This window comes from Vitis vinifera, chromosome 13 (genome assembly GCF_030704535.1).
Source record: "Vitis vinifera cultivar Pinot Noir 40024 chromosome 13, ASM3070453v1".
Taxonomy (NCBI): Eukaryota; Viridiplantae; Streptophyta; class Magnoliopsida; order Vitales; family Vitaceae; genus Vitis; species Vitis vinifera.
The window spans coordinates 19,225,212-19,249,569 of NC_081817.1; the positions used below are offsets into that span (position 1 = coordinate 19,225,212).

The 24,358-nt window shown below is 33.7% G+C and overlaps 2 protein-coding genes across 2 annotated transcripts; both read right to left on the reverse strand.

Moving 5' to 3' along the window:
• LOC100264354 (uncharacterized) lies at positions 1–6,426 on the reverse strand. The gene is made up of 6 exons (XM_002271130.4): positions 6,335–6,426; positions 4,685–4,956; positions 3,949–4,600; positions 3,639–3,838; positions 2,392–2,636; positions 1–1,934 (listed from the first exon to the last, which is right to left on the reverse strand). Exons 2-6 carry the CDS (start codon positions 4,954–4,956, stop codon positions 406–408), a joined length of 2,898 nt encoding a protein of 965 aa, XP_002271166.1. The 5' UTR covers positions 6,335–6,426; the 3' UTR covers positions 1–405.
• Positions 6,427–8,720: 2,294 nt separating this feature from the next.
• Positions 8,721–23,775, reverse strand: LOC100259177 (NADH--cytochrome b5 reductase 1). The gene is made up of 9 exons (XM_002271166.4): positions 23,279–23,775; positions 22,044–22,185; positions 21,764–21,854; positions 21,568–21,645; positions 20,333–20,413; positions 20,122–20,211; positions 9,519–9,584; positions 9,106–9,192; positions 8,721–9,002 (listed from the first exon to the last, which is right to left on the reverse strand). Exons 1-9 carry the CDS (start codon positions 23,427–23,429, stop codon positions 8,910–8,912), a joined length of 879 nt encoding a protein of 292 aa, XP_002271202.1. The 5' UTR covers positions 23,430–23,775; the 3' UTR covers positions 8,721–8,909.
• Between the last annotated feature and the right edge of the window lie 583 nt (positions 23,776–24,358).

Genomic DNA, 24,358 nt, shown 5'->3' on the forward strand with positions numbered 1-24,358 from the left:
AACTGAACTCATTTTAACTCATCCTTTTGGTGGGGTAGGACCATAACAAGCTGTATAAGAAATCAAACTAACAAGGCACTGTGTTTTCCAATATTCAAATTAATAGGCACCTGAAAATTTCCACACTAAATATAATTTATCCATTCCCTAACACCTTAACCTCTTTTGGGGTTAAGGCTTTTCAGATGCTTCAAAATGAGAAAAAAAAAAAAGGTGTATATACATCAAAGAAACAATTCTAAGCCTTCAGACAGTCACCATGGTAGCATCTAGTTGGTGCAGACGACTCTCCTGTGATGCTTCTTTCCACCCCCTGATTTCCTTACCTTGTCAATCACCATCTTCAGTGCTCTTTAGAGATTCACTCCTAACCATAAAAGATTCAGCAGTAGATGATGGGTTCTCTCAAGAAACTGTTTCACTAGCTACAGGCAGTGTCTCTTGTTTTTGTTCCCCATCACCTGACTTTGACAAGTAGTTTTGTGATGATTCTGGGCATTCAGATATTTTGCTGCCAACTTTATCTGCATCATTTGCTAAGATATCTTGAACCCCATTTAATGGAACAGCATTATCAGTCAAGGGTAGGTTCTTACTCAGGCTTCTCTCGATTTCCAGATCTGTCCTTTCTTTGTCCTCTGTGACACCTGAAGTTTCAACCATATCAACTGGATGTACCTCAACAGGTGAAGGCTTGGATATTGAGGGTGGGAAGGTCTCACTGAATTGAGGATTGCCATCCACTGTGTTAGAAACAATCAATGGCCCTGCATTCTCGCTGCAATCACCATTTTGATGGATCATGTTGCATTCCTCTGGAGACTCCACCATTTGCGAATGGATATGTGGCTCCATATCCATCATGTTTAGCAGAGGGGTGTCCGAATCATCATCTTCAAACCCATTTCGAATTGTAAAAGCATCACCTTCAGAAGGATGGTTCTCAGGCATATCTAGCTCTGCATCAACCAAACATCTCTCTCCATTCTCTGAGAAAATATCACTAGACACCAGTCCATCAAGAGAAAATAATCCAGACGGCGGGTTACAGATGGATGACGGATCAACATCCATATCCGAACAAGGAATTTCATCTCCAGCAGTCTCACCACAATAGCCTTCTCCACTAGCTACCTTATCAATCAAATCACCACCCAAAACACCTCCAATACCACCAGGACCCTCATGTCCAACACTATCACCACTCTCCCTAGAAGATGATACATTCTCCTTAGGACAATTGCTTTCTTGTACTATATCCCTCTGTTGATCAGCAGATGCTACCCCATTGTGTTGTTGCTTATTGACATCTACAATAGTCTGGCTACTTTCTGGATCAACTAACGTATTTAACTGTATCTGCACATGAACTGCTAAAGAAACAGCATGATCACGAATCAAAGAATCATTGGGTGGGCAGTTTAGCATATTGATTAAAGCTTGCTTGTACTGAAATAGGCTGATAGATGACATAGAAGACCCATTATTGCGACATACGCTAATAACTTTGAACACATGTTCACACAGGTTTCCCATTTCTGCCCAACCGCAGTCACAAATTGCATACTCAGAACCAGGGTTCCATACAATATGCGCTCTATCCTGATCCTGCTGATCAATAACCTTTGCAAATCTCCTTTCCAAGACAACATCAGAATCTGGAATCTTCAATGCTTTGCGCCAAGATGTTAAACCACTCACCCACTCATCTCTCCAATATCGTGAGAAATCATCCTTTCCTGAATATTCATCAAGCCAGAAGTAGGAATGCACTTTCGTACCCAACTTATCAATCAACCAATCAGCTCGCTGATAAACACTAGGTTCCTTCTCATTTAACAACCTGAGCTTCAGTTGGTTGTGGTAGAACTCCATTGCTGCACACGTCTCCTGGCTGGCAAGTGGAAGAGTTTGCAGTGCAGAGATCCACACCCCTGAATCAAAGCAAACATTTTTTTGTTCAATTTTATTTTAAAAGAGAACAGGATTTCACATAGAAAAAAGAAATAACTCGATGCTATAACTGCTAGCTTCTGTATCTTTCATCCACACAACCAAGTTTAACTTCTCTGTAATTAATCTCATCCACCACACAATTGGAAGACCAACTCCAGGGACAGATCTATATTCCTATTTATGTATGTATGCATGCATGTACGAATACAAACCAAGATCAACATTATTCACATGATCAGAATACTCTATCTTGTATGTTGGAGGTTATGATCCATCCAAAGAATAATTCGCAGATTCAATGGTCTCAAATGATTGATTTCTGGTAAACTTGATGAGTTGGGATGAAAAATACAAGTGCTATGGAATTAGTTAAAGGGTAAGAAAGAATTTGTCTGTCCAAAAATATTCATCTATCCAAAAAGAGAAGCATCTAACCCATTCTAGGATACCAGATCGCCTTGAAATAATCCATGAAATCAGAGCTATCAACAAGATCTTCCATGATATCCTCAAACACACCCACTGTCGCATGTCCTCTGCAGACTTTGGAAACTGCCTGCCCAAGCTGTCTCGATATCTCAGCACGCATCTCAATTCCTGAACACTTCTTTACCAAGTTTTTATGCCATGCATGACGAACCCTCCAAAAGCATATCAATACAGAGCACTGAAACACTTCTCTGAGTAAAAAATGCAGAAAAAGAACCATCATTTCAATTCAAGCGAGTATGATATGTTAAAAAAATATAAATATAAATGATATGACATCCCTGCATCATCCTACCATTCTTCCATTTGAATAATTTTTTTGCAGGTTCATTGATTTTTTTTTATTTTTTTTTATGAGAACAGGTTCATTGATTCAAACTACCAACTTCACCTTTTAAGTTGGATTTAGACCAAATAGATCAACTGCCTACTTTTTAACCAAAATCTATTCCTATTCGAATTAAAATGCAATACTTCAGATGGTAAGAATTATATTACTGAGGTGAGTCATAGTCCGTATTATATAAAAGACATGATGCATTAATTGGATATCCAAACATCTAAACATATGCTCCATGCTTAGCAAATAATAAAGGACCATTGTGGGCAGTAGGGGAGTCAAGGGCTAAGGTTAAGAATAAGCCTCAATGTAATAAAAACCCAAACAACAATTTTTTTATTTTTTTTATTTTTGTATTTATTTATTTATTTCTTTTTTTTAACCGAGGTACCTTCCATGGCCAAGCCCTTAGGACTCTTCATGAGGACTCAAACCTTAGGGTGCTGACTGCCCCGCAACAACCAGCACCGGGTAAATTCAGAGTATCATCAGTGGTAGGATTCAAACCCAGGACCATGTGTCATTTATTGAGACCACACTTCCTAGTGTTCGCCCTGACCAACTGGGCTGCCCTGGTGTTAGACAACAATTGTCATTTGTTAATGTATACATATTCAAATCAATGCCTAACAGTTAAAAGTTCAGTCAGCAGTACCCAACCTGCTGATTTAAACCAGTTGAAGATGTCGAACACAAGCCCAACCGATCATATCCGGGTTAATTAAATAATACAATAGCTAGATGCCCATTGCTCACCCTAGGAATAATCCTTGAGTATCTTTTCTAGAAAAATTGATCCTAGTATTATCTGACTGATATTTAATTGGTGCAGATGAAAGATTTAGCAGCCAACCTGATTGTGAGGACATCAGCTAAAGGATCATCCACTATGAATCCAGCCAGCTTCCATGTTGGATCTTTTGTATGAACTCTATTGTAAAGAGCCCTCATCCATTTGTGTGCATCCCCACTGGAAAATATTGGTGATATTATCCAAGCAACTGGGATGGCCTTCTTGTCTGAGTTGAACACGATAAGACTGTGAATTGGATACTACATGAACTTGCAGAACAGAACAAGTTAGCTTCTGGAGTATGCACTACACATCATTAAATTGACAATGACAGGTAATAGGAGCAGATGATATAACTAAACAAGAATACCTTCAATTTGTTTGATCCAAATCTAGAATCAGAAGCAACTAGGCTGCGATTACCAAAACGAATCATCTGTTGCAACTGCCACTCTGTTTGAATACCCAAAGTAAAAGGTTCAGAATCAGAGAAATCCTGATAGAAGAAAACATGACTCTGGTGGCTTTCAACCCACATTCTGATGCTGATTGCATCATCTGTGTCCAATTCGTAAGTAGAACGTCTGATGCTCCTCTCCTGTCTTCTAACATATCTGTGGGTTAGAAGGTCATCACGGTTGCACGGCCCTCCCTGTCTCTTCACTGATTCACTGTGTCTTTGCATTATGGTTTCCACAGAAACCCCGACATGTAGCAGAGACAAGACACGGAGACGGAGATCCTCAGAGATGTATGGGGCAAACATAGCACGTGTTCCAGCAGCCTTCTTGTCCTGTGGGCCATGGCATGGCAACCCTTTCTTATCCACATGCTTATCTTGATTATATATTATAAGTGCCACTGATGGCTCAGCAATTAATCGTTTCACAATAAAGTGGCAGGTGCACCCTCTCTTTGTATTTGGTCGACCAGCAGATTTCTTCTTTGGGACATAAGTACTCCTACTGGGTCGTACAATACCACCTTTCCGGTGGTCATCTGGGCCAAAGGAACACCAATACCTACAGATTCAATAGATTCACTTAAACTAAGAAGATGGAGAACTAATTACCAGGAAACTGTAGAAGAACAAATATATGACTTACAGAATGTATTCCAAAATGCCATCAACTTTTGGCTTGTAAGGCATCTCTGGAGGCCGCCTCCTCCTTGCTTCAACATGAAATCTTGTTGGACAGTCTTTATTTGCAGATTCACCCCTCACAAAATCATCCACTCTGGCAAAGGGTATTAGAGCCACTCTATCTATATTGTCCCGCCAACCTTCCACCTTAGACCACACAATTTCAGCAGAAGAGAACTCCAAGGTTGGAGGATTCTGCACAGGGAGGGATAAAATCTCATCCCATCTGGCCATCTGCAATGGATGAATAGAAATTAATAGAGGATCACAAAATGATCCTAAATGTTGATTTAACCTCTGAATTTTTAAGGGAAAAGAAAGTCATAATTTCCCCATATTTTTTAATCCTTCTTAACCATGGCAAGGGCAACAAGAAATAGACAAAAAACAGGGCCACAACTAAAATATAAAAACAATTAATTGTTATATACGCCTAACTCATCATCGTAAATTGTCATTAACTGTGCAGGATTATATCAATCATATTAGATAAATAGAACAATTAGTAAGATCAAATATGCAGCTAGAATAACAAAATATTATATGAAAGCATCTAAATATATAATACATCCAACCTATAAAAAAACACAACATAATATATTTTGAATAACGTTCCCATTGGAAGAAGCAGCATCACAATTTATTTAACAAAAAAAATAAATAAATAAATAAACCTGTGAAATTAAAAATATTGTAGAAAAAGGAACCCACAAAAATAAAGTACAAAGGCAGAACAGATCACAATAAAAGGCATGAGACGTTTTTCAGTGTAGAAAGCAAACACTGTTGTTCTTCCAAATGAAGGAATATGACTTCGTTTTATAAGGGAAGACTTCCAGACATATATGAGAAATAATGCCTCATTCAACTCATTTTATGCATTGCACAGGAAGATAATAAAAAGGTAAACATTTTTTTTCCTGATAGGGAAATTTTTGTTCCCATTACCTCCCACAAACCCTCCCCAACCCCTGACCACTTGAGCCAAGCCTCAGGGGCTATTCCAAGAGTATCATAATAACACTCCTTTTCCTGACTTTGTCTTAATTTTTGCACTGGAACGCGTTTCAACTGTATGGATAGGAAAATTTATGAATTACTTGCAATACCCTTCTACAAAAAAATAGCATTAAAAAACTCCTATACTTCAAAATCATGGTAATTTCCTAATCTTCCAAGAACAGGGTTCCATGTACAAATTAGTGAATTACAGACTTGGATTTCCTGCAGGGAAACAAACTGTATAAAAGTGAAACCCATATGGGCAAGTCTAGTTCTGGAATATTATCAACAATTTATGCATTTCATAACTACATATCGAGATGCTTGTGGTTCCTTGAAGTAGTGGTGTTGTTGGACCCAAAACCCCATTGTGTTGCATGATTGAAAGCCAATTATCTTAACCACAACTGGGGTTTGATGATTTTTTCTGAATGGGGCACCAAATCAGACTTGCTTCATCTGATTTTTGCCAAATTTTTAGCGTAATTTCCATTAATGGAGGCTGGAATGGATTGAAAAATGACGGAAAAGACAAGCTTTGAATGGATTTGAGGAATAAAAAATGGTCGGTAACAGCAGGAAAAGTGGGGAAATGAGAGAGAAAGCGTACCTGAGCAGATTGAAGAAGCGACGAGAGAGAGCAGCTTCGGCTGAGGTTTGTGGTTCTGCTAATCTTTTTCTTCTCAGTTTTGAGTAGAGGCGGTTTCACAATTTTCCCTATTTATCAAGGGCTTTTTAGGTATAACATCTTTTATTTTTATTTTTATTTTTTTAACCCTAAAAAGAAAAAAAAAATCATTAAAAAATAAAAACAATTTAAAATTTATTATTTAATTCTTAAGGCCTATATTGAAAACTACAAAGTGACAAATAAAATAAAATTTTCTTAAAAAAATAATTTTCTTTTGTTGGATAATCTTAAAAGGACAATTTATTGGAAAGCTTGATAGAAAAATAAAAAATAAAAATAAAAGGAATTAAAAATATAAGAAAAAAATATATATAAAGGGCTTGTTTAGTAACAATTTTTGAAGAAAAATCTCAAAATTAATTTTTAAGAACAGTTATTGAAAACTATTATTTAATATTTTATAAAATAAAAGTTTGTTTTTAAACTTAAAATGGTTTTAACCTATTTTTAATATTTTAAAAACAATTTTTATATCTATTATTTTAGTTTTAATCATTCTATATATCTTTGTATAATTATTTTGTAAAACAAAAACAAGTAAAAACAATTAAAAGATACTCTCTCAAAGAACATCTTATTTCTGTTCTTTAAGAACAGAAAACGAAAAAAAAAATGATTGTCAAAACATATTTTCTTATTTTTTTTAATTTTCAAAAAGTTGTTCTAAAAAAAAGTTACCAAACAGACTTAAAAGTTTTTCTTTTATTTCATTGCTCTTAACAAAATGTAAACTTATTAAGAAATGCACCTTTCAAAATTTCATTAACAATTTTTTGGAGGAATATGTGGAGCAAGAATTTTAGACATTTTCCCCTTTTTATTCCATGGGTTGTCTTTAGGTCTGAAAAGTTTTAGGGAAAGAATATAGAAAATAAAAATTGTAAACTTTTTTTCTTATTTGATTGTCCATACAAAAATTTAAGGAAAATAAAATTAAATATTAAAAAAAAAATTCTATTTTTCTTGTTGAAGAAAATTGGGAAAATCTTTTAATATTTTCCCTCTTTCTTTTCTAATTTTTTTTCTTACTTTTTTCATCACATCCAAATAAAAAATAATCATTTATCTTAAACTATGTTTGGTTTCCAAAGCAAGTATTGAGAAAAGAAAATTAATAATAAGTAAATTGATTTTCTTATGTTAGATTTTCACTATTAAAAATTAAAAAATATATATATAATTAAAATTAGTTAAAAATTTATAAGTCTTAAAACTATTTATAAAAATAATTTATTAACTTAATCTATTTCTTTTCCTTTACTTTTTCTTTTTTTCTCATTTTCTTTAATTATTAACTTTACTTATTACCTAAAGTTAAGCAACAATGAAGGTTGTAGAGTAACAAAAGAGATCGTTGAGGTAATTATGATAAATAAGGATAAAAATGTAAAATGATGATGTAGATTTAAGAATAAGTTAATTGTTTTTACTTATTACCTAAAGTTGTTTTTTATTTTACGTCATATCATTAAGTTATTTTACCAAACATACTTAATTTACTTAATAACTTAAGTTAAGTTATTAATTTAATTTAAATTATTAAATTGGTTTACCAGAGACCCATTAAGTGATGAACTTTTGAGAAAGAGACCAAAATATTTTATGTGAGTTATTTTATATTGTAATTATTGTTGTAATTTTAGTTAATTAGGAGAAAAAATGGCTTTGACAGATGGTATTGATTGGTTGGATATTAGGTGTAAAGCCATTATAAAATACTTGGATAGTGGAGAATTGTTTTCATTTATATAAATTTTGAACATATTTGCCAACTTTTTTTAAATAATTAAAAAAAATTAATTTTCAAAATAATTCTTAAAAACAGTTCTCAATAGATTCTAGTAGTATAATTCTAATTAGAAACTCAAACAAGGAAGACATTTTATCGACTTAACAAAAATTCTTAAAATATTTTCAATATATTCAATTATTGTTTAAAGCACTATAAAAAATAAGAGAAAACATTTTTAAAATATCAACTTAATTTTTTTTTAGAAAATAAATTTCAATTAAAAATTTGTCTAATGTGTATTTTAAGTTAGAAATTATATTATAAAAAATAGAAAACTATTTTCAAAATAATTTTGAAAACTCTAAGGGCAATTTTTTCATTATAACGCTGCTAACAATCACACCTAAAGTAAAATAGAAGTATCTGACAAGAATCTCATAGTGACATTTATGTCATGTCGTATCGACATGGATACATTGGGATTGAAGGATCCGGTATTATAGCTTAAAATATTATCATTAATCAACTTAAACAAGCATCCTTACACTAATCATAACACAAATCCAAAACAGGTTGAAAGCCAAACCCAAATCCCATCTGCTTTTGAATCATTGCAATAAAAGGGAAATGAACTAGTTAATCCCACAATGCCAATTTTCAGAGTTTCTCAAACCAGCAAATACTGCTGCCTACCAGGGACATTATGCAAATAATGAAGTATTCTATACCATAATCAAGAAGGAGAAAAAATTACACAATTGATCAGAACTCAAACTGCATTTGGGGAGTGTATCCAAGGGCCACAAGATGACCAGCCATTGCCTTGTTCATGCCCGGTGGACCGCACCTCAATATCTGAAACAAGACCGCTTATTAACTCAGTACAGTACAAGTAGAAGAGACAGAAGTATGGTGTTGTGTTGTGCTCAAGGGAGATATGAAGAGTTTGGAGATGGACCTGAATATCAGGTGCTGGGGCTGGGCAGTGCTTTTCAATCATTTCTTTGGATATATGTCCAATGCCACCATTCCATGCTTCAGGAGGCTGCAGATTTATTCAAGTAGACTATTTCAAGAGAGAACGGGAGATTAAGGCAATTAATTCTGTTTAAATGGCAGATCTTTGGTTAGCCTATAGGAGTGCACATCTCAAATGTATGGTTAGCATCAAGGTGTGCTCCATCTACTCATCTATGGCTCCCAGTCCAGGAAGGCTTAAATTTAAGCCTCATGGTTGTGGCTTGAGGCTTTTACCTTGAGCTTCCTTTGGGGGAAAGCCACAAAGAGAGGGCTTATAAGGCTTAAAGAACTGTGGTGTAATTCAGCCACAAAAAGTAGGATGAAGGATGTTGATGAGGACAGAGAGCTCACCTGACTAAGAACATAAAAAACCTTGAAACGATTAGGGAATTTGCGAGCAAAGCCATCTAATTCATCCTGCACATAACAAGAGTAAATTCCATCAGTTCCCATCGAAGAGACATCCAGATTCTAGCATAATTCTTTTCTTCCCCTTCTATTTTGTATTTTCTATTTCATAGTAATGCTGCAGTCCAAGACAAGTTTTCTCCGTGTAAATCATTGTAACTTCCAATTTCCACAAGCCGAGTTCATATAGTTTCTTTGATGATGAAATGTTTAAAAGTCCAAATTCTAAGAATGAAAGAAATAAGAAACAATAAAGAAACTTTAAAGGGGTGAGAGAAAGTTCTTTAGTGTGGGAATCTATCATACACTCATATCTAGCCGAAATTCATTCTATTGATCATATTAAGTATTTAAAGAAGAAATTTCTGCTTATTATTAGGAAAAAAAAGTTTAAATTTTTTAAACTCTTCTAGAAGGTTCTTGTATAAAAGCACCTCACCTTTTAATTTAGTTCTTAATTAGAAATATCCTTTAATTCAAAGTGCTTTAGTTATAACTCTTTCAGCAACCAAAAAGACTAATAACCTTGGGAAAAAGGGCATCTCTTCACCGAGGGGGTTGCAGTGACTAGGCATACTGATTTTTTACCGAAAACAAAGGTCTCCACAAAGTCAAAATATGATATATGAGGGTTGATGTCTGCCTAGTGGAAAGTTTAAGCAAGTTGGTGACTTGATGAGTGGCCAGGTGAAATAAACACAACACTGAAGATGCTGATTGTAACCTTGGAGAGTGGCTAGGTGAAATAGACACATCAATGAAGATTCAAGCTATGCCAGGACAGAAAAACCACACGAGGCTTCAATTTTCTCTGGAATTGTCTATGGGCCTTCCCTGCACAACTTAGGTAGAAGTTGAAGAAGGCCTCCTTCCCAGGGGAGGGATGGTGGTTGGGGGGTGTGAGCCATCAGTGAGATATCACTCTAGAAGAGATATAATTCTAACCTTGTTTTAGGAGCTGTGGACCAAGGAATAACCGTTTCTATAGGGCGTACACCTCCCACAAGATAAGGAAGATGTGCAACTTAACTTAAGTCTATATAGCACTTATTATTGTTAAGTATTAAAATTGTTTTTTTTTTTTGCTTATCACTTTTTCTAAGATAATTTTGTTTTTATGGAAAAAGTAATTTTTTTTTTTACTTTTATCTTAAATCTTAAAGCAACTTGCTTTAAGACTTAGGTTTAAAAAAAAAAAAAACAATCTCTTGATAAAATTTTGAATTAGCAGGTTATGATATCTTTAAAGTTTAAAAATGTAAAACTTAATCATTAATAACTTAAGAACTAACTTTTGTCTTTAAGGGAATGACACGACAATTTAGTACAAATTCTTGCTTCTATAGTGTTGTGTTGAGGTATACTGAAATTTCAAGGAATTATTGAAAACAAACAAATCAGCATTGCTACTACAGGCTAAGTCACTAGTTAAATGAAATTATGCTTGTCTGAATAAGAGACATGTTTAACTATGTGTCTTACATGCTTGTTCCAAATTGGAAATGGCCCTAGGAGAACCCTAGAAAGAAGGGCATTGACTGTTAAAGGGGAAAGACTTGGGCTTGTCCTCAAAATGATCCCATTGGATATAAATTTGTGCGTAGACATACATTCTAGGGTGAAACCTCTACAATACTTATCAATTATTGCATGTGTGCAATGATACAGTGTACATGATTGTTAAACACATTTGGTTTACCCATGTTGGTGAAATTCCAAGGAATATCAATATACATTGAGCAAGAATTTATGGCATTTTTTTTGGGGTACTAAGCTTGATATATCAACCCTATTAATCCAAACTGAAAGGAATTGCATAGATAAGATCAAGATGTTTTATATGTGCTTTGGAACCTTTCTGTTCTTTCCAATTTGTAATTATAAATGGTTTGGTAGTCTAAATTGTACTTGAAAGTTACATTATATGTGACAATAGCTCATAAACATGTGTTCATAGATACTTCATGAGGGACTTGTTAAGAATGATGTTCCTAAACATTTTGATTTATGGAAACTATGCTAAAAGATGATAAATGAGGATGTGTTGGCCTCGGTGAGAACAAACATGAATTAGTTTCTTCCATATTGTAATTTTAAACAAGGGCATTGTTGGCCTATATTAAACCTAACGACTCTAATATCTATACATCTTATCCCTATTTCCTAATGCTAGTCTTGGATGATTCTATTTTAATTTTGAATTCCTTGGCTTGTGTGGAATTCAAGGTATGGAAGATCCTAAAATAGAAAAAGCGATTTCTCTCCATGAAATAGTTAGATTTGTCATGAATATTTGAAACAATTTGATAGCAGAAATGACAGTGAGTCACTATTGCCTTGATACCGATGCTATAAAATAGGTTTCAAGGATGCATCTTATTGGATATTCTAATAACAAATGGAAGCTTTGAGCATCTTAGGATTCATTCTACAATTTTGACAATCGTAGTGCTAGATCAAACCTTACTATTATTAGCAGTGTCTTAAAATTGTGTTAGTAAGTTAGGCATGAGATAAAAGCCTAGTAAATGGTCCATTTAAGGAAGTCTAATAAAGATTCTTCTAAATTTGGTTTTCTAGAAAATTGTTTTTTATTCATGGGTAGAAAAAACATTATCAAAGGTGAATGCATAGATTACCTAGGCCACCAGGTGCCTAGGTGAGGCAAGGCAAATGAAAGTAACCTTTTGAAGATTGATGTCAGGCGACTTGGAAGAGGTGAGACATAGAGCCCTTGAGTTAAGGCATAGAAGTGGTTGCCTTTAACCATGGGTTAAGATTAAACATGCTTAGATAGTAATTTAATTCAATCTAAGATTAGATTAAAACAAAATATAAGATGAAATATCATATTGTCAATTATAGTGATAATGAGATGGAGAACTATCAATCTAGTCTTGATGAAAGTGATGACAAATTTAATTTCCACAATGACTATGATTATGATACCTAAAGCCTTTTTAGGATGTTTATTTTCTTAATTTGTTATTTTTTATTTTGATTTTTGATGTTTGGAAAATTAGAATATGCATTTATAGATAAGATGAATTTCTTTAAACAATATAATGTTTCTTATGATATGGGGTGTAATATTTAGTACTTCAAATAATTATTATTATTTTGTTAAATTTATAAGACATTATTCTTTTTTTTATTGGTAAATTTTTGTCCCCATTAGGACTTGAACTTGGAACCTCCAACAAACCCTCTTGACCTTTTACACTTCAGCCAAGTGTCAAGGGTGTTAATTTTATAAGACAACATGAGAGATGAAAATTTAATAATGTCGATTATTAAAGACAATGTTTATATTGGTTAGGTATTGAATAGGTAAGTATATGTGTACTATTTATCGTCTTACTATAGTTAGGCTACAACCTTGTTTTTTGTCTTTCACCTCAAGCTAAAAGGAGTTCTAGTGCCATGACATTGCCTTTTTCATTTGATGACACTAAGTAGAAAATAGTCGGTCTTGCTTCAATGATCCTCTCACTCATGTCAATTCATTTACTTTATTTTGGAGTGTCCTTGGAGGATGTGATGAATAGTGTTTATATGAAAAATGTAGGCTTAGAGGAATAACTATTGGCTCACAACTGGCAAGCAACTAATTGAAACTTGGCCATGTGTTACAAATAATTAGGATCAGTACAACATACCAACTTTTGAGAATTGGACAACTCTATAGTCTAAAGTTTGTGTTGGAATTAGCCTTTAAAAGTAAGTTTTTTTGGAACTAATGAATGTTACTCATTATTTCAATATAATTTATTTTACACATTTTATGAATGTTTAATTTATTTGAGCATTGTTTCTGTAAGTATTTTGTTTGATCAAGTATGTTGAACATAGTTTGGGCATATGAGGATATATAGAAGACACAAAACATGAGATCCTAATAACTATGTAGTTGAAGGCTATTCATGAATTTGGGTAACTCGGTAGAGGTTGTAGTGCATTATTTTCTATATAGTGGAATGACTTGTCTTAGCCACTATAATTAGATTCTGAGGTGGATCTATTAGTATATGTATGTTATATATTGAACTAGGCCTATGGAGATACATATAAGAAATGTTATCACTTGGACATGCATTTTCTCTAACCTACTATATTGCATATGTTCTCAATCTTTAGAGATCATTAAGCTAATGTTGAATTTATAATTGCTTTAAGTTTATATATGTGTGAGATCCTAAAGTGAACATATATCCTTATTGAGTTAAGTGATTATTTAATTCAACAAGTAGTAAAATGGACCTTCAATATAGATACCATGATATTTAAATATATAAAATAATTATATCCTCTTGATTAATCTTAAAGTTAATGATTAAGTCTAATCTATGGTCATAGTAATTTTTTTAAGTTGAAATTTAATATTTATCCTAATGGATATGGTATATTAATTGATAATAGAAATAAAGTGGATTTGTAACTCAAGGAATAAGTATGTAATTCAAATAGTGTATAACAAATTCTAGTTTGAATTATGAATATCAGTTCATAGGGAACATCATGCAATGGTATGGTAAGTCTTGCAAAACATTTATTAGTTAATTACTTCATTATAATTTTCATAGAATGCTAGAGTGTGACTATTCTTTTTTAGCGGAGTGAAGATTAATTATATCATTTTTGTAAAATTATTCTATAAGGCCCAAGTTATCTAATGGGTCATAATAGTTTTCACTCGAACTATTTAATGGTATGCAATTGATAAACTTAGCATTTAGGAAATTGGAATACACCATATAGTTGTAGGTACATCACAAGAGTCATGACTAAGGCTAGGTCATTAAGGGTAGTTTGGCTTTACGCCTTACCTTAAGGTCTATCAATGACGAAGCCAAGAAATGTAAAGCAGGGGAATAGAAAAAAGTTATTTTGAAGGAAGCAATGTTTATCAAGATGCAAATTTGGTTTAGTGGTTTAGCTTTTTTTGCCTTTTAATATAGTAGTTTAGTTCAAGCCTAAGTCAAAGTAATGCATTATTTTATTTTTTTTGGAAGGTGTACTTGCCCCTTGTGGGCCTATGTTGGCTCCACCAGTAAGGTCAATACAAAGAGTGCTTTTATGGAAGACACACTTGAAAAAAAAAAAAAAAAAAGACCTAAGAGCCACCACTTTCTCTCTTCATTGACCTTTGCTTAAGAAGGTTGCCCGCATACCTTGCATACAAGCACGATCCTTGGTGATTCAAGAGCCAAACCAAAACAACTCATTTTCCTTCATATATCAAGACATTTTTTTTAAATTCTATAGAAATATTAGGATTGTTTGTTAAAGTTTCTGTTTTATTTTCAAATAAATCTAAACCAATTATATTAATTTAGATTTGGAATTTTAGACAAGGTCAAAGTTGTTAGGTCCTAAATCTGTAGTTTTTTTGTTATATAGTTAGGATTCAAACCTTGGCTTATTTATTCCCATGTACTTTCAAAATTGTTTAAGAAGCATAATATCCTTTTTTCTTTTCTATTGTGAGTACATGGTATCAGAGCCATGATTGTAGCAAATAGAAGCTTTATGTCAGGTGTTGTAGAAGGAGGCACACTACTAGTATCCACTGTAAGTTTTAATGGATTTGAAAATCCATCTATTCAATTAGTTGTTCACAAAATTGAATGGTAAAAACTATCTGGAGTGGGCACAATCAATCAATGGCAAAGGGAAGCCTGGGCACTTAAATGGTGAGACAACAAAACTAGCCGATAATGATGACATAGAGGTCCAAAAACTCAGTAGTTACTGCTAAGCTCATCAATTCCATGGATCCAAGTGGAAAGATGTATCTCTTCCTACCAACAACTAAAGATGTGTGGGAAGCAATTCGAGAAACCTGCTTAGATTTGGAAAATTCTACCCAAAATTTTGAATTGAAAACAAAGTTGTGGTGGTTAAAACAAGGCGAGCGAGAGGTAACAAAGTATTATAACGCCATGAAAGGGTTGTGACAAGAATTAGATTTATGTTTTGAAGAGGAATGGGATTGTCCAACTAATAGTGTGAGACATATGAAGAGAGTGGAGAATGATGGAGTATTTGTATTCTCGGAGAGTCTTAATAAAAACTTAGATAAAGTTAAGAGGCAAAATTTTAGGTGGGAAACCCTTCCCATCTCTTCGTGAAGTAACTACTAAAGTTAGAAGAGATGAAGGTTGAAGGAAGGTTATGATGGGAGAGAGTAGTCAGCCCGTACCCAAGGTTTTAGCTCTGATATCAAAGGCAAATTCATTTACTCATTCTGGACAACCATGACAAAATCGAAGGAATGAGAAGGTCTAGTGTGACTACTGCAATAAACCTTGGCATATAAAAGAGACATGTTGGGATCTACATGGGAAGCCACAAAACTGGAAGCCTAGGTTCTCCAGCCAAACCAACTAACCCAACCATAATTTAAAAGCCTTCCAAGTTGAAACTGAGGAGCATCATGATGTAAGAGGAGCTACTAAGACACCATTTTTTAGTATGGAACAATTAGATCAACTGTATAAGCTTTTCAAATCCACAAACTTCTCAAGCAATGTGTCTTCCTGTTATGCTTTAGCCCCAAAAGGTAATTACCTTCAAGCTATTTCATTTAACGTGTCCTTAGTTTCAAAGTGTCCATGGATCATTGACTCCGATGAAACGAATCACATGAAAGGGAATTCTAAATTATTTTCTTCCTATAGTTAGTGTGCAAGGAATTAGAAAATCAAGATAGTTCATGGTTCTCTTTCAACCATTGCCAAAATAGGCTCAATAGTTATTTCAAAATTCCTTGTTCTTTACAATGTCCATGTTCCAAATCTTTCTTGCAATCCATTATCCATTAGCAAACTAACTTGAGATTTAAAGGTGTTGTGCTATTTTTTTTTCAACTCACTCTGAATTTCAGGATGTGGGCTCGAAGAGGACGATTGGCAATGCTAAGGAAAATAATGAACTCTATTACTTTGAAGATGGAGGTGACCTATGTAGACGAGCTCAAATGCCTAGTCTCAAATCATTCTTTGTTTCTAGTGATAATGAAATAATGTTATGACATTATAGGTTAGGCCATCCTAATTTTCAATATTTGAAGTACTTGTCTCCCAATTTGTTCAAGAATAAAAATCCATTTGTTTTTCAATGTGATGTTTGTCAAATTGCAAAAACATTATCGTGTATTGTTTCCTATGCAACCTTACAAGTCATCCAAACCCTTTACTCTTATTCATAGTGATGTTTAGGGCCCATATAAAACTCATACAATTTCTAGAAAAATATGGTTTTTGACACTAATTGATGACCATACACGAATTTGTTGGGTTTGTTTACTTAAAGAAAAGTTAAGAGGCTATTTTCAAGAATTTTTATAATAAGGTTGAAACATAGTTTCAAGAAAAAAAATATAAGTGTTTAAGAGTGACAATGGAAAAAAAAATTTCAATAAGATATTGAGAACATATTTTTTTGGAAAATGGAATCATTCATCAAAGCTCTTGGAATGACACTCCACAACATAATGGAGTAGCAAAAAGGAAAAATAAACACCTCCTTAAAGTAGATAGGTCTTTAATGTTTACAACTAAAGTACCTAAATACTTATGGGACAAAGCTATTTTTATTGCCACTTATCTAATAAATAGAATGCCTTCAAGAATTTTGAATTTTCAAACACTATTAAAAATCTTTAAAGAATGTTTTCCAAAGTCAAGATTAATCTCTGATTTACCTCTTAAAGTCTTTGGTTGTGTTGTTTTTGTGCATGTGCATAATCATAGTTGTAGCAAATTGGATCCACGAGCATTAAAATGTGTTTTTCTTGGCTATTCACCAACACAGAAAGGGTACAAATGTTTTGATCCAAAAACAATTTTTTTTTTTTTTTTATGACTATGAATGTAAAAATTTTTTTAGTCTTAAGGCTTTTTTAACACTCCTCTTCAAGGGGAGAATGTTTGTGAAGACTAGTTTGAAATTGAGAATAATGGCACAAGTTCCATTAAAAAACCAAGTTTAATAAATTTCGATGATCTACCTTTGTTGGATTCGAGAATTTTGAATCTAGAAGTGGGACTGCCTATACCAATGCCTACTTATAGAATTGAAAGTGGAATAGATAATGATACAAGAACTAGAGAAGATAAATTATTTAGGCTTGTCTACTCAAGAAACAAGCGGACTCAAAGTAAGAATGACATGACAACCTTACAAGGCCAATAGTCTAATCAGAGACTAGATTAGAATGCAACAAATTTTTCCATTCTAGGTTTTCCTTCTAAAATGTCATGTTCTTTAAATTTTAATGGTCTTAAACCTGTAGATGTTCCTATTGCTCATAGGAAAGGCATTAGAAATTGTACTAAGCATTCAATCTCTAATCATATGTCTTGCAAAAATCTATCACCTTCATTTTCTATTTTTATCTCACAATTACCTGGTGTGGATGTACCTAAGAATATACAAGAGGCTCTAAGTGTTCTAAAGTGGAAAGGAGGTTGACTTTGAGGAGATGAAGGCTCTAGAGAAGAACAACACATGGGAAAAAGTGAATTTGCCTAAAGGAAAGACTTCAGTGGGGTGTAAATGGGTATTCATGATAAAGTTTAATTTAAATGGATCTCTGGAACGAGATAAAGCCAAGTTGGCGGCTAAAGGTTTTACATAAGACTTATAAGATAGACTATCAGGAAGCCTTCACTCTAATTTCCAAGTTGAATACAATCTGAGTACTACTTTCTGTAGCAGTAAACTTGAATGGTCCCTACACTAGTTAGATGTTAAGAATGTGTTTCCTAATGGTGATTTAGAAGAAGAAGTCTTCATGAACGCTCCACCAGGTTTGAAAGAAAGCTTTGGAACCAAAGTATGCAAGCTGAGGAAGTCTTTATATGGTCTAAAGCACTTTGCACAAGCATGGTTCAAAAGATTTATAAGGTCGATCAAAAATCAAGGCTACAGTCATGGACAAACGGATCATACAATATTCATGAAGCATACTGGAGAAGGTAAGATAGTCATTTTGATCATATATGTAGATGGCATCATCTTTATTGGGAGTGATTAAGCCGAGATAGTGAGATTGAAGAAATGCCTTGTAGTTGAATTTGAGATTAAAGACTTGGGGTCCCTACGGTATTTTTTGGTAATGGAAATGGCCAAATCAAAAAAGGGAATCGTTGTCACATAAAGAAAGTATGTTGTAGACTTGTTGAGGAAACAAAAATGAGTGGTTGCAAACCAAGCGACACCACAATGGATCCAAACCTCAAGCTTGGATAAACAATCGAGGGAGTGCCAATTGAAATCGGAAGGTACCAAAGACTTGTAGGGAAGTTAATTTACCTTTTCCACACAAGGCATGACATAGCATTCGCAGTTAGTGTTGTGAGCCAATTTATGCACTCATCATATGAGGAATATCTTGAAGCAGTATACAGGATCCTAAGATATTTAAAGAGTACACTTGAAAAGGTATATTGTTCAAGAAAAGTGATCAAAGAAGTGTAAAAGTATTTACAAATGCAGATTGGGCAGGTTTAGTCACAGATTGAAGATCAACTTTTGGTCATTATGCCTTTCTTTGGGGCAATCTCGTTACATGGAGAAACAAAAAGCAAAAAGTGCTAGCATGAAGTAGTGCAGAGGCAAAGTTTAATGTGATGGCAAATGGATCATGTGAGATATTATGGCTGAAAAGAATTCTTGAAGAGCTTAAGTAAAATTCAAAACCTCCTATGAAACTGTTCTATGATAACAAGTCAGTAATTAGCACAACAAACAATCCTGTTCAACATGACCGCACGAAGCATGTCAAGATTGATAGACATTTTATCAAAGAGAAACTTGAAAGTGGTGTTATCCATATGCCATTCATCACCATAGGACAACAAATAACAGATGTTCTAACTAAGAGCCTTTCTAGACCTTGAAACTCTAGTTAGCACGTTGGGCATGATTAATATCTATGCGCTAACTTGAGGGGGAGTGAAGAAATATTAGGATTGTTTGTTAAAGTTTCTGTTTTATTTTCAAATAAATCCGAATTGATTGTACTGATTAGATTTGGAATTTCAGATAAGGTTAAAGTTGTTATGTCCTAGATTTGTAGTTTTTTTGTTACACAATTAAGATTCAAACCTTAGCCTATTTATTTCCATGTAACTTCAGAATTGTTTAATAAGAAGAACATCCATTTGTCTTCTCTATTCTGCATACAAATACTATGATCTATAGGATGCATGCATGAACTAATTTGTCAGCTGTGTTTGTGTACTCTAAATCCAACAGTTTGCTGAATTCAAATTTACAATATCATATCTATTCCAGGGTTAGGTGAACATATTAGTGAATGGGGCCATGGAAACAGGGAGTGTTGGTTTTTGGATGCACACTAGAAGAGGTATGTTGGACAATGGGAGATAGTGGACTCTAGACAAAAAACAGTCTGTTCTCAATCTAATCCTGAGGTTGATTTTCCTCTATCCATTTAGGACTCCTGAATTGTACTCACATATTGATGCACGATATGAAGACATGATAAAAAGAAAGATAAATATAGTAACATACATACCTTCAAAAGAATGTCATCATATGAGATGTTGGCATATATAAGATGCACATTAGTTTTGTCTTTTGGATTCTCTAATATGGCTCTTGTTAGCTGCAATGGAATCAAGACAGGGAAAAAAAGTCATACACTAACCTTAAATTCAGAGAGAGGAATATTTTCCAATTGAAAAAATAAAAGGTACCTTCGGATTTTCAAATGCTCAGACCCATACCTGGAACATTGGGGTAATGCCAGTCCCTCCAGCAAGCATCCCAAATGCTTTAGCTTGGCCAGGTTTATATATCAAACGCCCCTTAAACCATGAAAACAACGACATACAAATCACTCCATCTAAAATAATAACTCACTCATAACAATTATTAATCAATTATGTGAAATCAATATTCATGAACTCCAATAAAAATAATCCATTTTGAGATCAACAAAGTAAACAAAAAGCCAATGTTGTTGTGTAGCTAAATGATGATGTATGGAAGCTACACTCAAATGATTCTATCATTGCATCTAGAGACCAAACTTGTAGCACAACATTTCTTGCATTAACAATGTCCAATTATTTTATTACAACATCATGATCAAGGAATGTGGATTTTCATTTCATTGCAACATACTTTAACAATAAGTAAAAAATAAGATTGAAAATAAAAATATTTGAGAATATTAAAATGTAGAATGGGCTTAAGTAAGAAATTGCTAAACTAATAATGAAAGTGCTTCTTCTGAGTTATTTTCTTTGAAGGAACAAATTTTCTTTAATTAAAACAGTACATATGAGTTAAAGGGCATTGAGCTTATGATAGATCTGATGCACTCTAAGGCCATGTTTGGAATACTAGAATAGAGAATGAGAATGAGAAATCAGTTCTATTCCTATTCATTGATGTGTTTGGATTATTTTTTAAAATGGGATCAATAATAAAAAATTCATTGTTATGGAAATCAAATCCCATTGTTACTAGGATTTTGATTGCTCTCTTCTACATTGTATTATGATTCACCTTCATTCCCTCCCTATTTTCATTCCTATCCCCACATACCAAATGCACAAAGTGCAACTTCAGGGCAGACCATAATGTAGGATGACCCTTAAAGTAGCTCCCCACAATCAATAATGGTGAGCTTGGCTGATGGTTGTGAGTCAGGTTACTCCTATAAGAGCAACCGGAAAAGCTTGGATAAGCTTTCAAGTTTCAGGCAGAGGATCTACGAAAAATGAAGTTCAACACAGCCACAATCATCTAAGAGGGAGTTCACTGCCTCAAGATCCCTTCCCTAGCACCTGAGACAAACTTGAAACTTTGCTCTGTCTTGGGCCACCATTTCGGATGTCAAAACTGATATCACATTTCATTTTGTTTTAAGGTTGGTCTGTGAGACAATAGCATGTGCAAGTGTCATTGTTCCATAGTTTAACATATTATCCTTTCCAACAGGAATAGCATGTACCCGGGGTCCCTTTACAGCCAGGGTATCGCCTTCACGCATCTTTCTGAAATGGTGGGACATCTGTCCCTTCGGATACATCTATTCAGAAGCCAAACAAAAAACATAAAACAGAGTTCAAAATGGGTAAAAGCTAAATATAAACATCACCAAGCAACAAGATGAGATCCCATAAATGGTAGATTTCAGATGGATGCACCTTTACAACTAGTTCATAGAAACCAACATCTGAATCCAAAGTAATTGGGGTATATGGCCTGATAACTTCTGCACCTTGGTCATCTTTTCCCCTGATCAACAGATTGGAGCGTATGGTCAATAGTTATAAATCCCAGTAACTAAAGTCACATAAGCTAAGGCCAGTCTAAGAATCGATGAATTGTTTGGCAATGGAGCATTTGAATTTTCAGAATTAATCAAGAAGTAAAATATAAAACTCGGGACAGATATGGAAGACAAAAAAGGTTAGCCGTTTGAACCTGCAAATTATATGTTGTCCAACAGGAAGACCAAACACTGAGGTAGGCGTGGGAAGGGCGAACCTAAACCTCCCAACATTGTGGCTGATTCGAGTTTTCTGGACTAGTTTGAAGTCCTGGAATCTTTCTGGGTCTAAGCAGCCTAGAAAAACATATAATTGCAGAGAAAAACACGAACTTAATCTTCTGATTTAATTCCATGATAAATTATAAATCAAATGCATTTGATGTATTGAGACCATTAAAATAAAAACCAAGAAGGGGAAAAAGAAGTGGATGCCAAAATGTCTACTTCTTTGTTACAGTACACCTCTTTGTGAGAAGAATGGATGCGTAATTTTCTCAAACATTGAATCTACAAAGAAGCCATTATTGCAAATAAAGAAGAAACACAAGCCGAAAATTCAGTGTCTTGAAAATTTTATCTTACCACATAAAGCATAGACACAATATAAATCATGCAACCGTTAATGAACCCAGAGACCTATATGAACATAGATTACAGTACATTTTGCTATCATACTTAGTCAAATTCCCCATTAAAAAAACAGAGAGATCTACATGTAAAGTCAATTCTGATTGCGGTTGGCAAGTTGGAAAATAACCAGCCTATGAAAGATTTTTGAACTAGAAGTTGATGAAATTCAAGTTAATGGAAGCAAGAAAATTATCAAAAAAGTCCATTGACAACTGAATTCATTTCAGAATATCATCAGAGGAAAAGAAAAAGAAAAAGGGTATACTCATTTACAGTCTTTGCAAAGTAAATTGACAAATCATAACTTCAAGAAATGAATCATTGTATGTGCAAAATTTCCCACATTTTCCTTTCCTTTTGATACATTCTTTCTGTGACCCACTAAAAGGGCCTAAATGAATTCAAAACTAAAGGACTATTAGAGTAAAATCAATTTAGAATCCAACCAAACCTACACTCAAAGCAAAATGATAAAAAATATTCAAAATGCTTCATCAAATGGCTTTTCCAATGAACCCAATGGCATGTTATTTAATTTCTTTTTGCAAAATATCAGACATTTATACTATCACATCTACCTTGAAATATACAGAAAATTAAGAGTATTTATGTACAAAAAGGGAAGCTGCAATTTTTTCTAGCATAAACAAACAAAAACACACCCAACAAGAAAAGAAAAGAAGTTGTAATGCATGGAATCGAGTATGATGGAAAATGAAAAAAATTTCTTAGCAATAAGAAGGAAAAAAAGGGAGACCTTTGGGCTTCCTTCTTCCATAGAAAAAGTAGACAGCAGCGAGGCCAACAGCAGCAAGACCAACAGCAAACCCAGACAACTCAATCCCAGGAGTTTTCAGCGGCCATGTAACTCTGAATGTCGGCAGTAGTGTTGATGTCATCTTCCACATTTTTCTGCCCTCTGCCCACCACTTCTTCCTACTTCATGCAATTATATATATAGAATGTGCATGATATGCTTTGCTTCTTCTCTCATTCTCCTTTCTCATAGTTCTCTGGGCTGGCCTAGAGTATAGTAAGGAAAAAAACACTGGTAGCCAAGTGATGAAGGAAGGGATCTCCAAAAGAGAAAAGCGCCACCTGGGTCGTCTCCCTCTATTCATCCCAAGTCAGATTCATATTTCGTCTGCCGGTCTCCGCATGTATATTCTACTGAAGAGCGTAGACTTTACCTTTGAACGAACGAGGAGTGGGTTTCTAAGCTTTCTTTTATTCTCGTGTTGTCAGGGGATTAAGGCCGGTGACTTTGCCGGGGTTAAAAACTGCTTTTAAAGAAGAATAACTTCCCTTACAGATATACCCTTCAATAATTTATTAATCCCATCAAAGTACTTTTTGGATGAAAAGTTTGAAGGGTAAAAATGTCAAAGTGAGGTTATATATATATATATATATATATATATATATATATATATATATGTAATTTTGAAAATATTGAAGTTATTTGGTGAAGCATTATCTTGTCCTTCCTAATCAAATATTTCTTTGAAAAACTAAGGTCGTATTTGAAAAGTATTTTTAAAAACGGTTCTGAAAAATCATTCTAATAGAATAAAGGTTTATTTGAAAACCAAAAATAGTTTTTAACATGTTTTGCATGTTTTAAAAATAATTTTTACATAGACGATTTTATTTTAAATCATTTTTCATGATTATATAATTGTTTTTTAAAATGATTTTCAGAAAACAAGTAAAAATAATTAAAACATGTTCTATAAAAATACTATATATATTTTTAAGAAACTAGTTAATATGTTAAGTTTGGCCTAATTAGAAGTTTATTTGTCTAGTAAAAAAATTTGTAAAAATTTATCCAAGT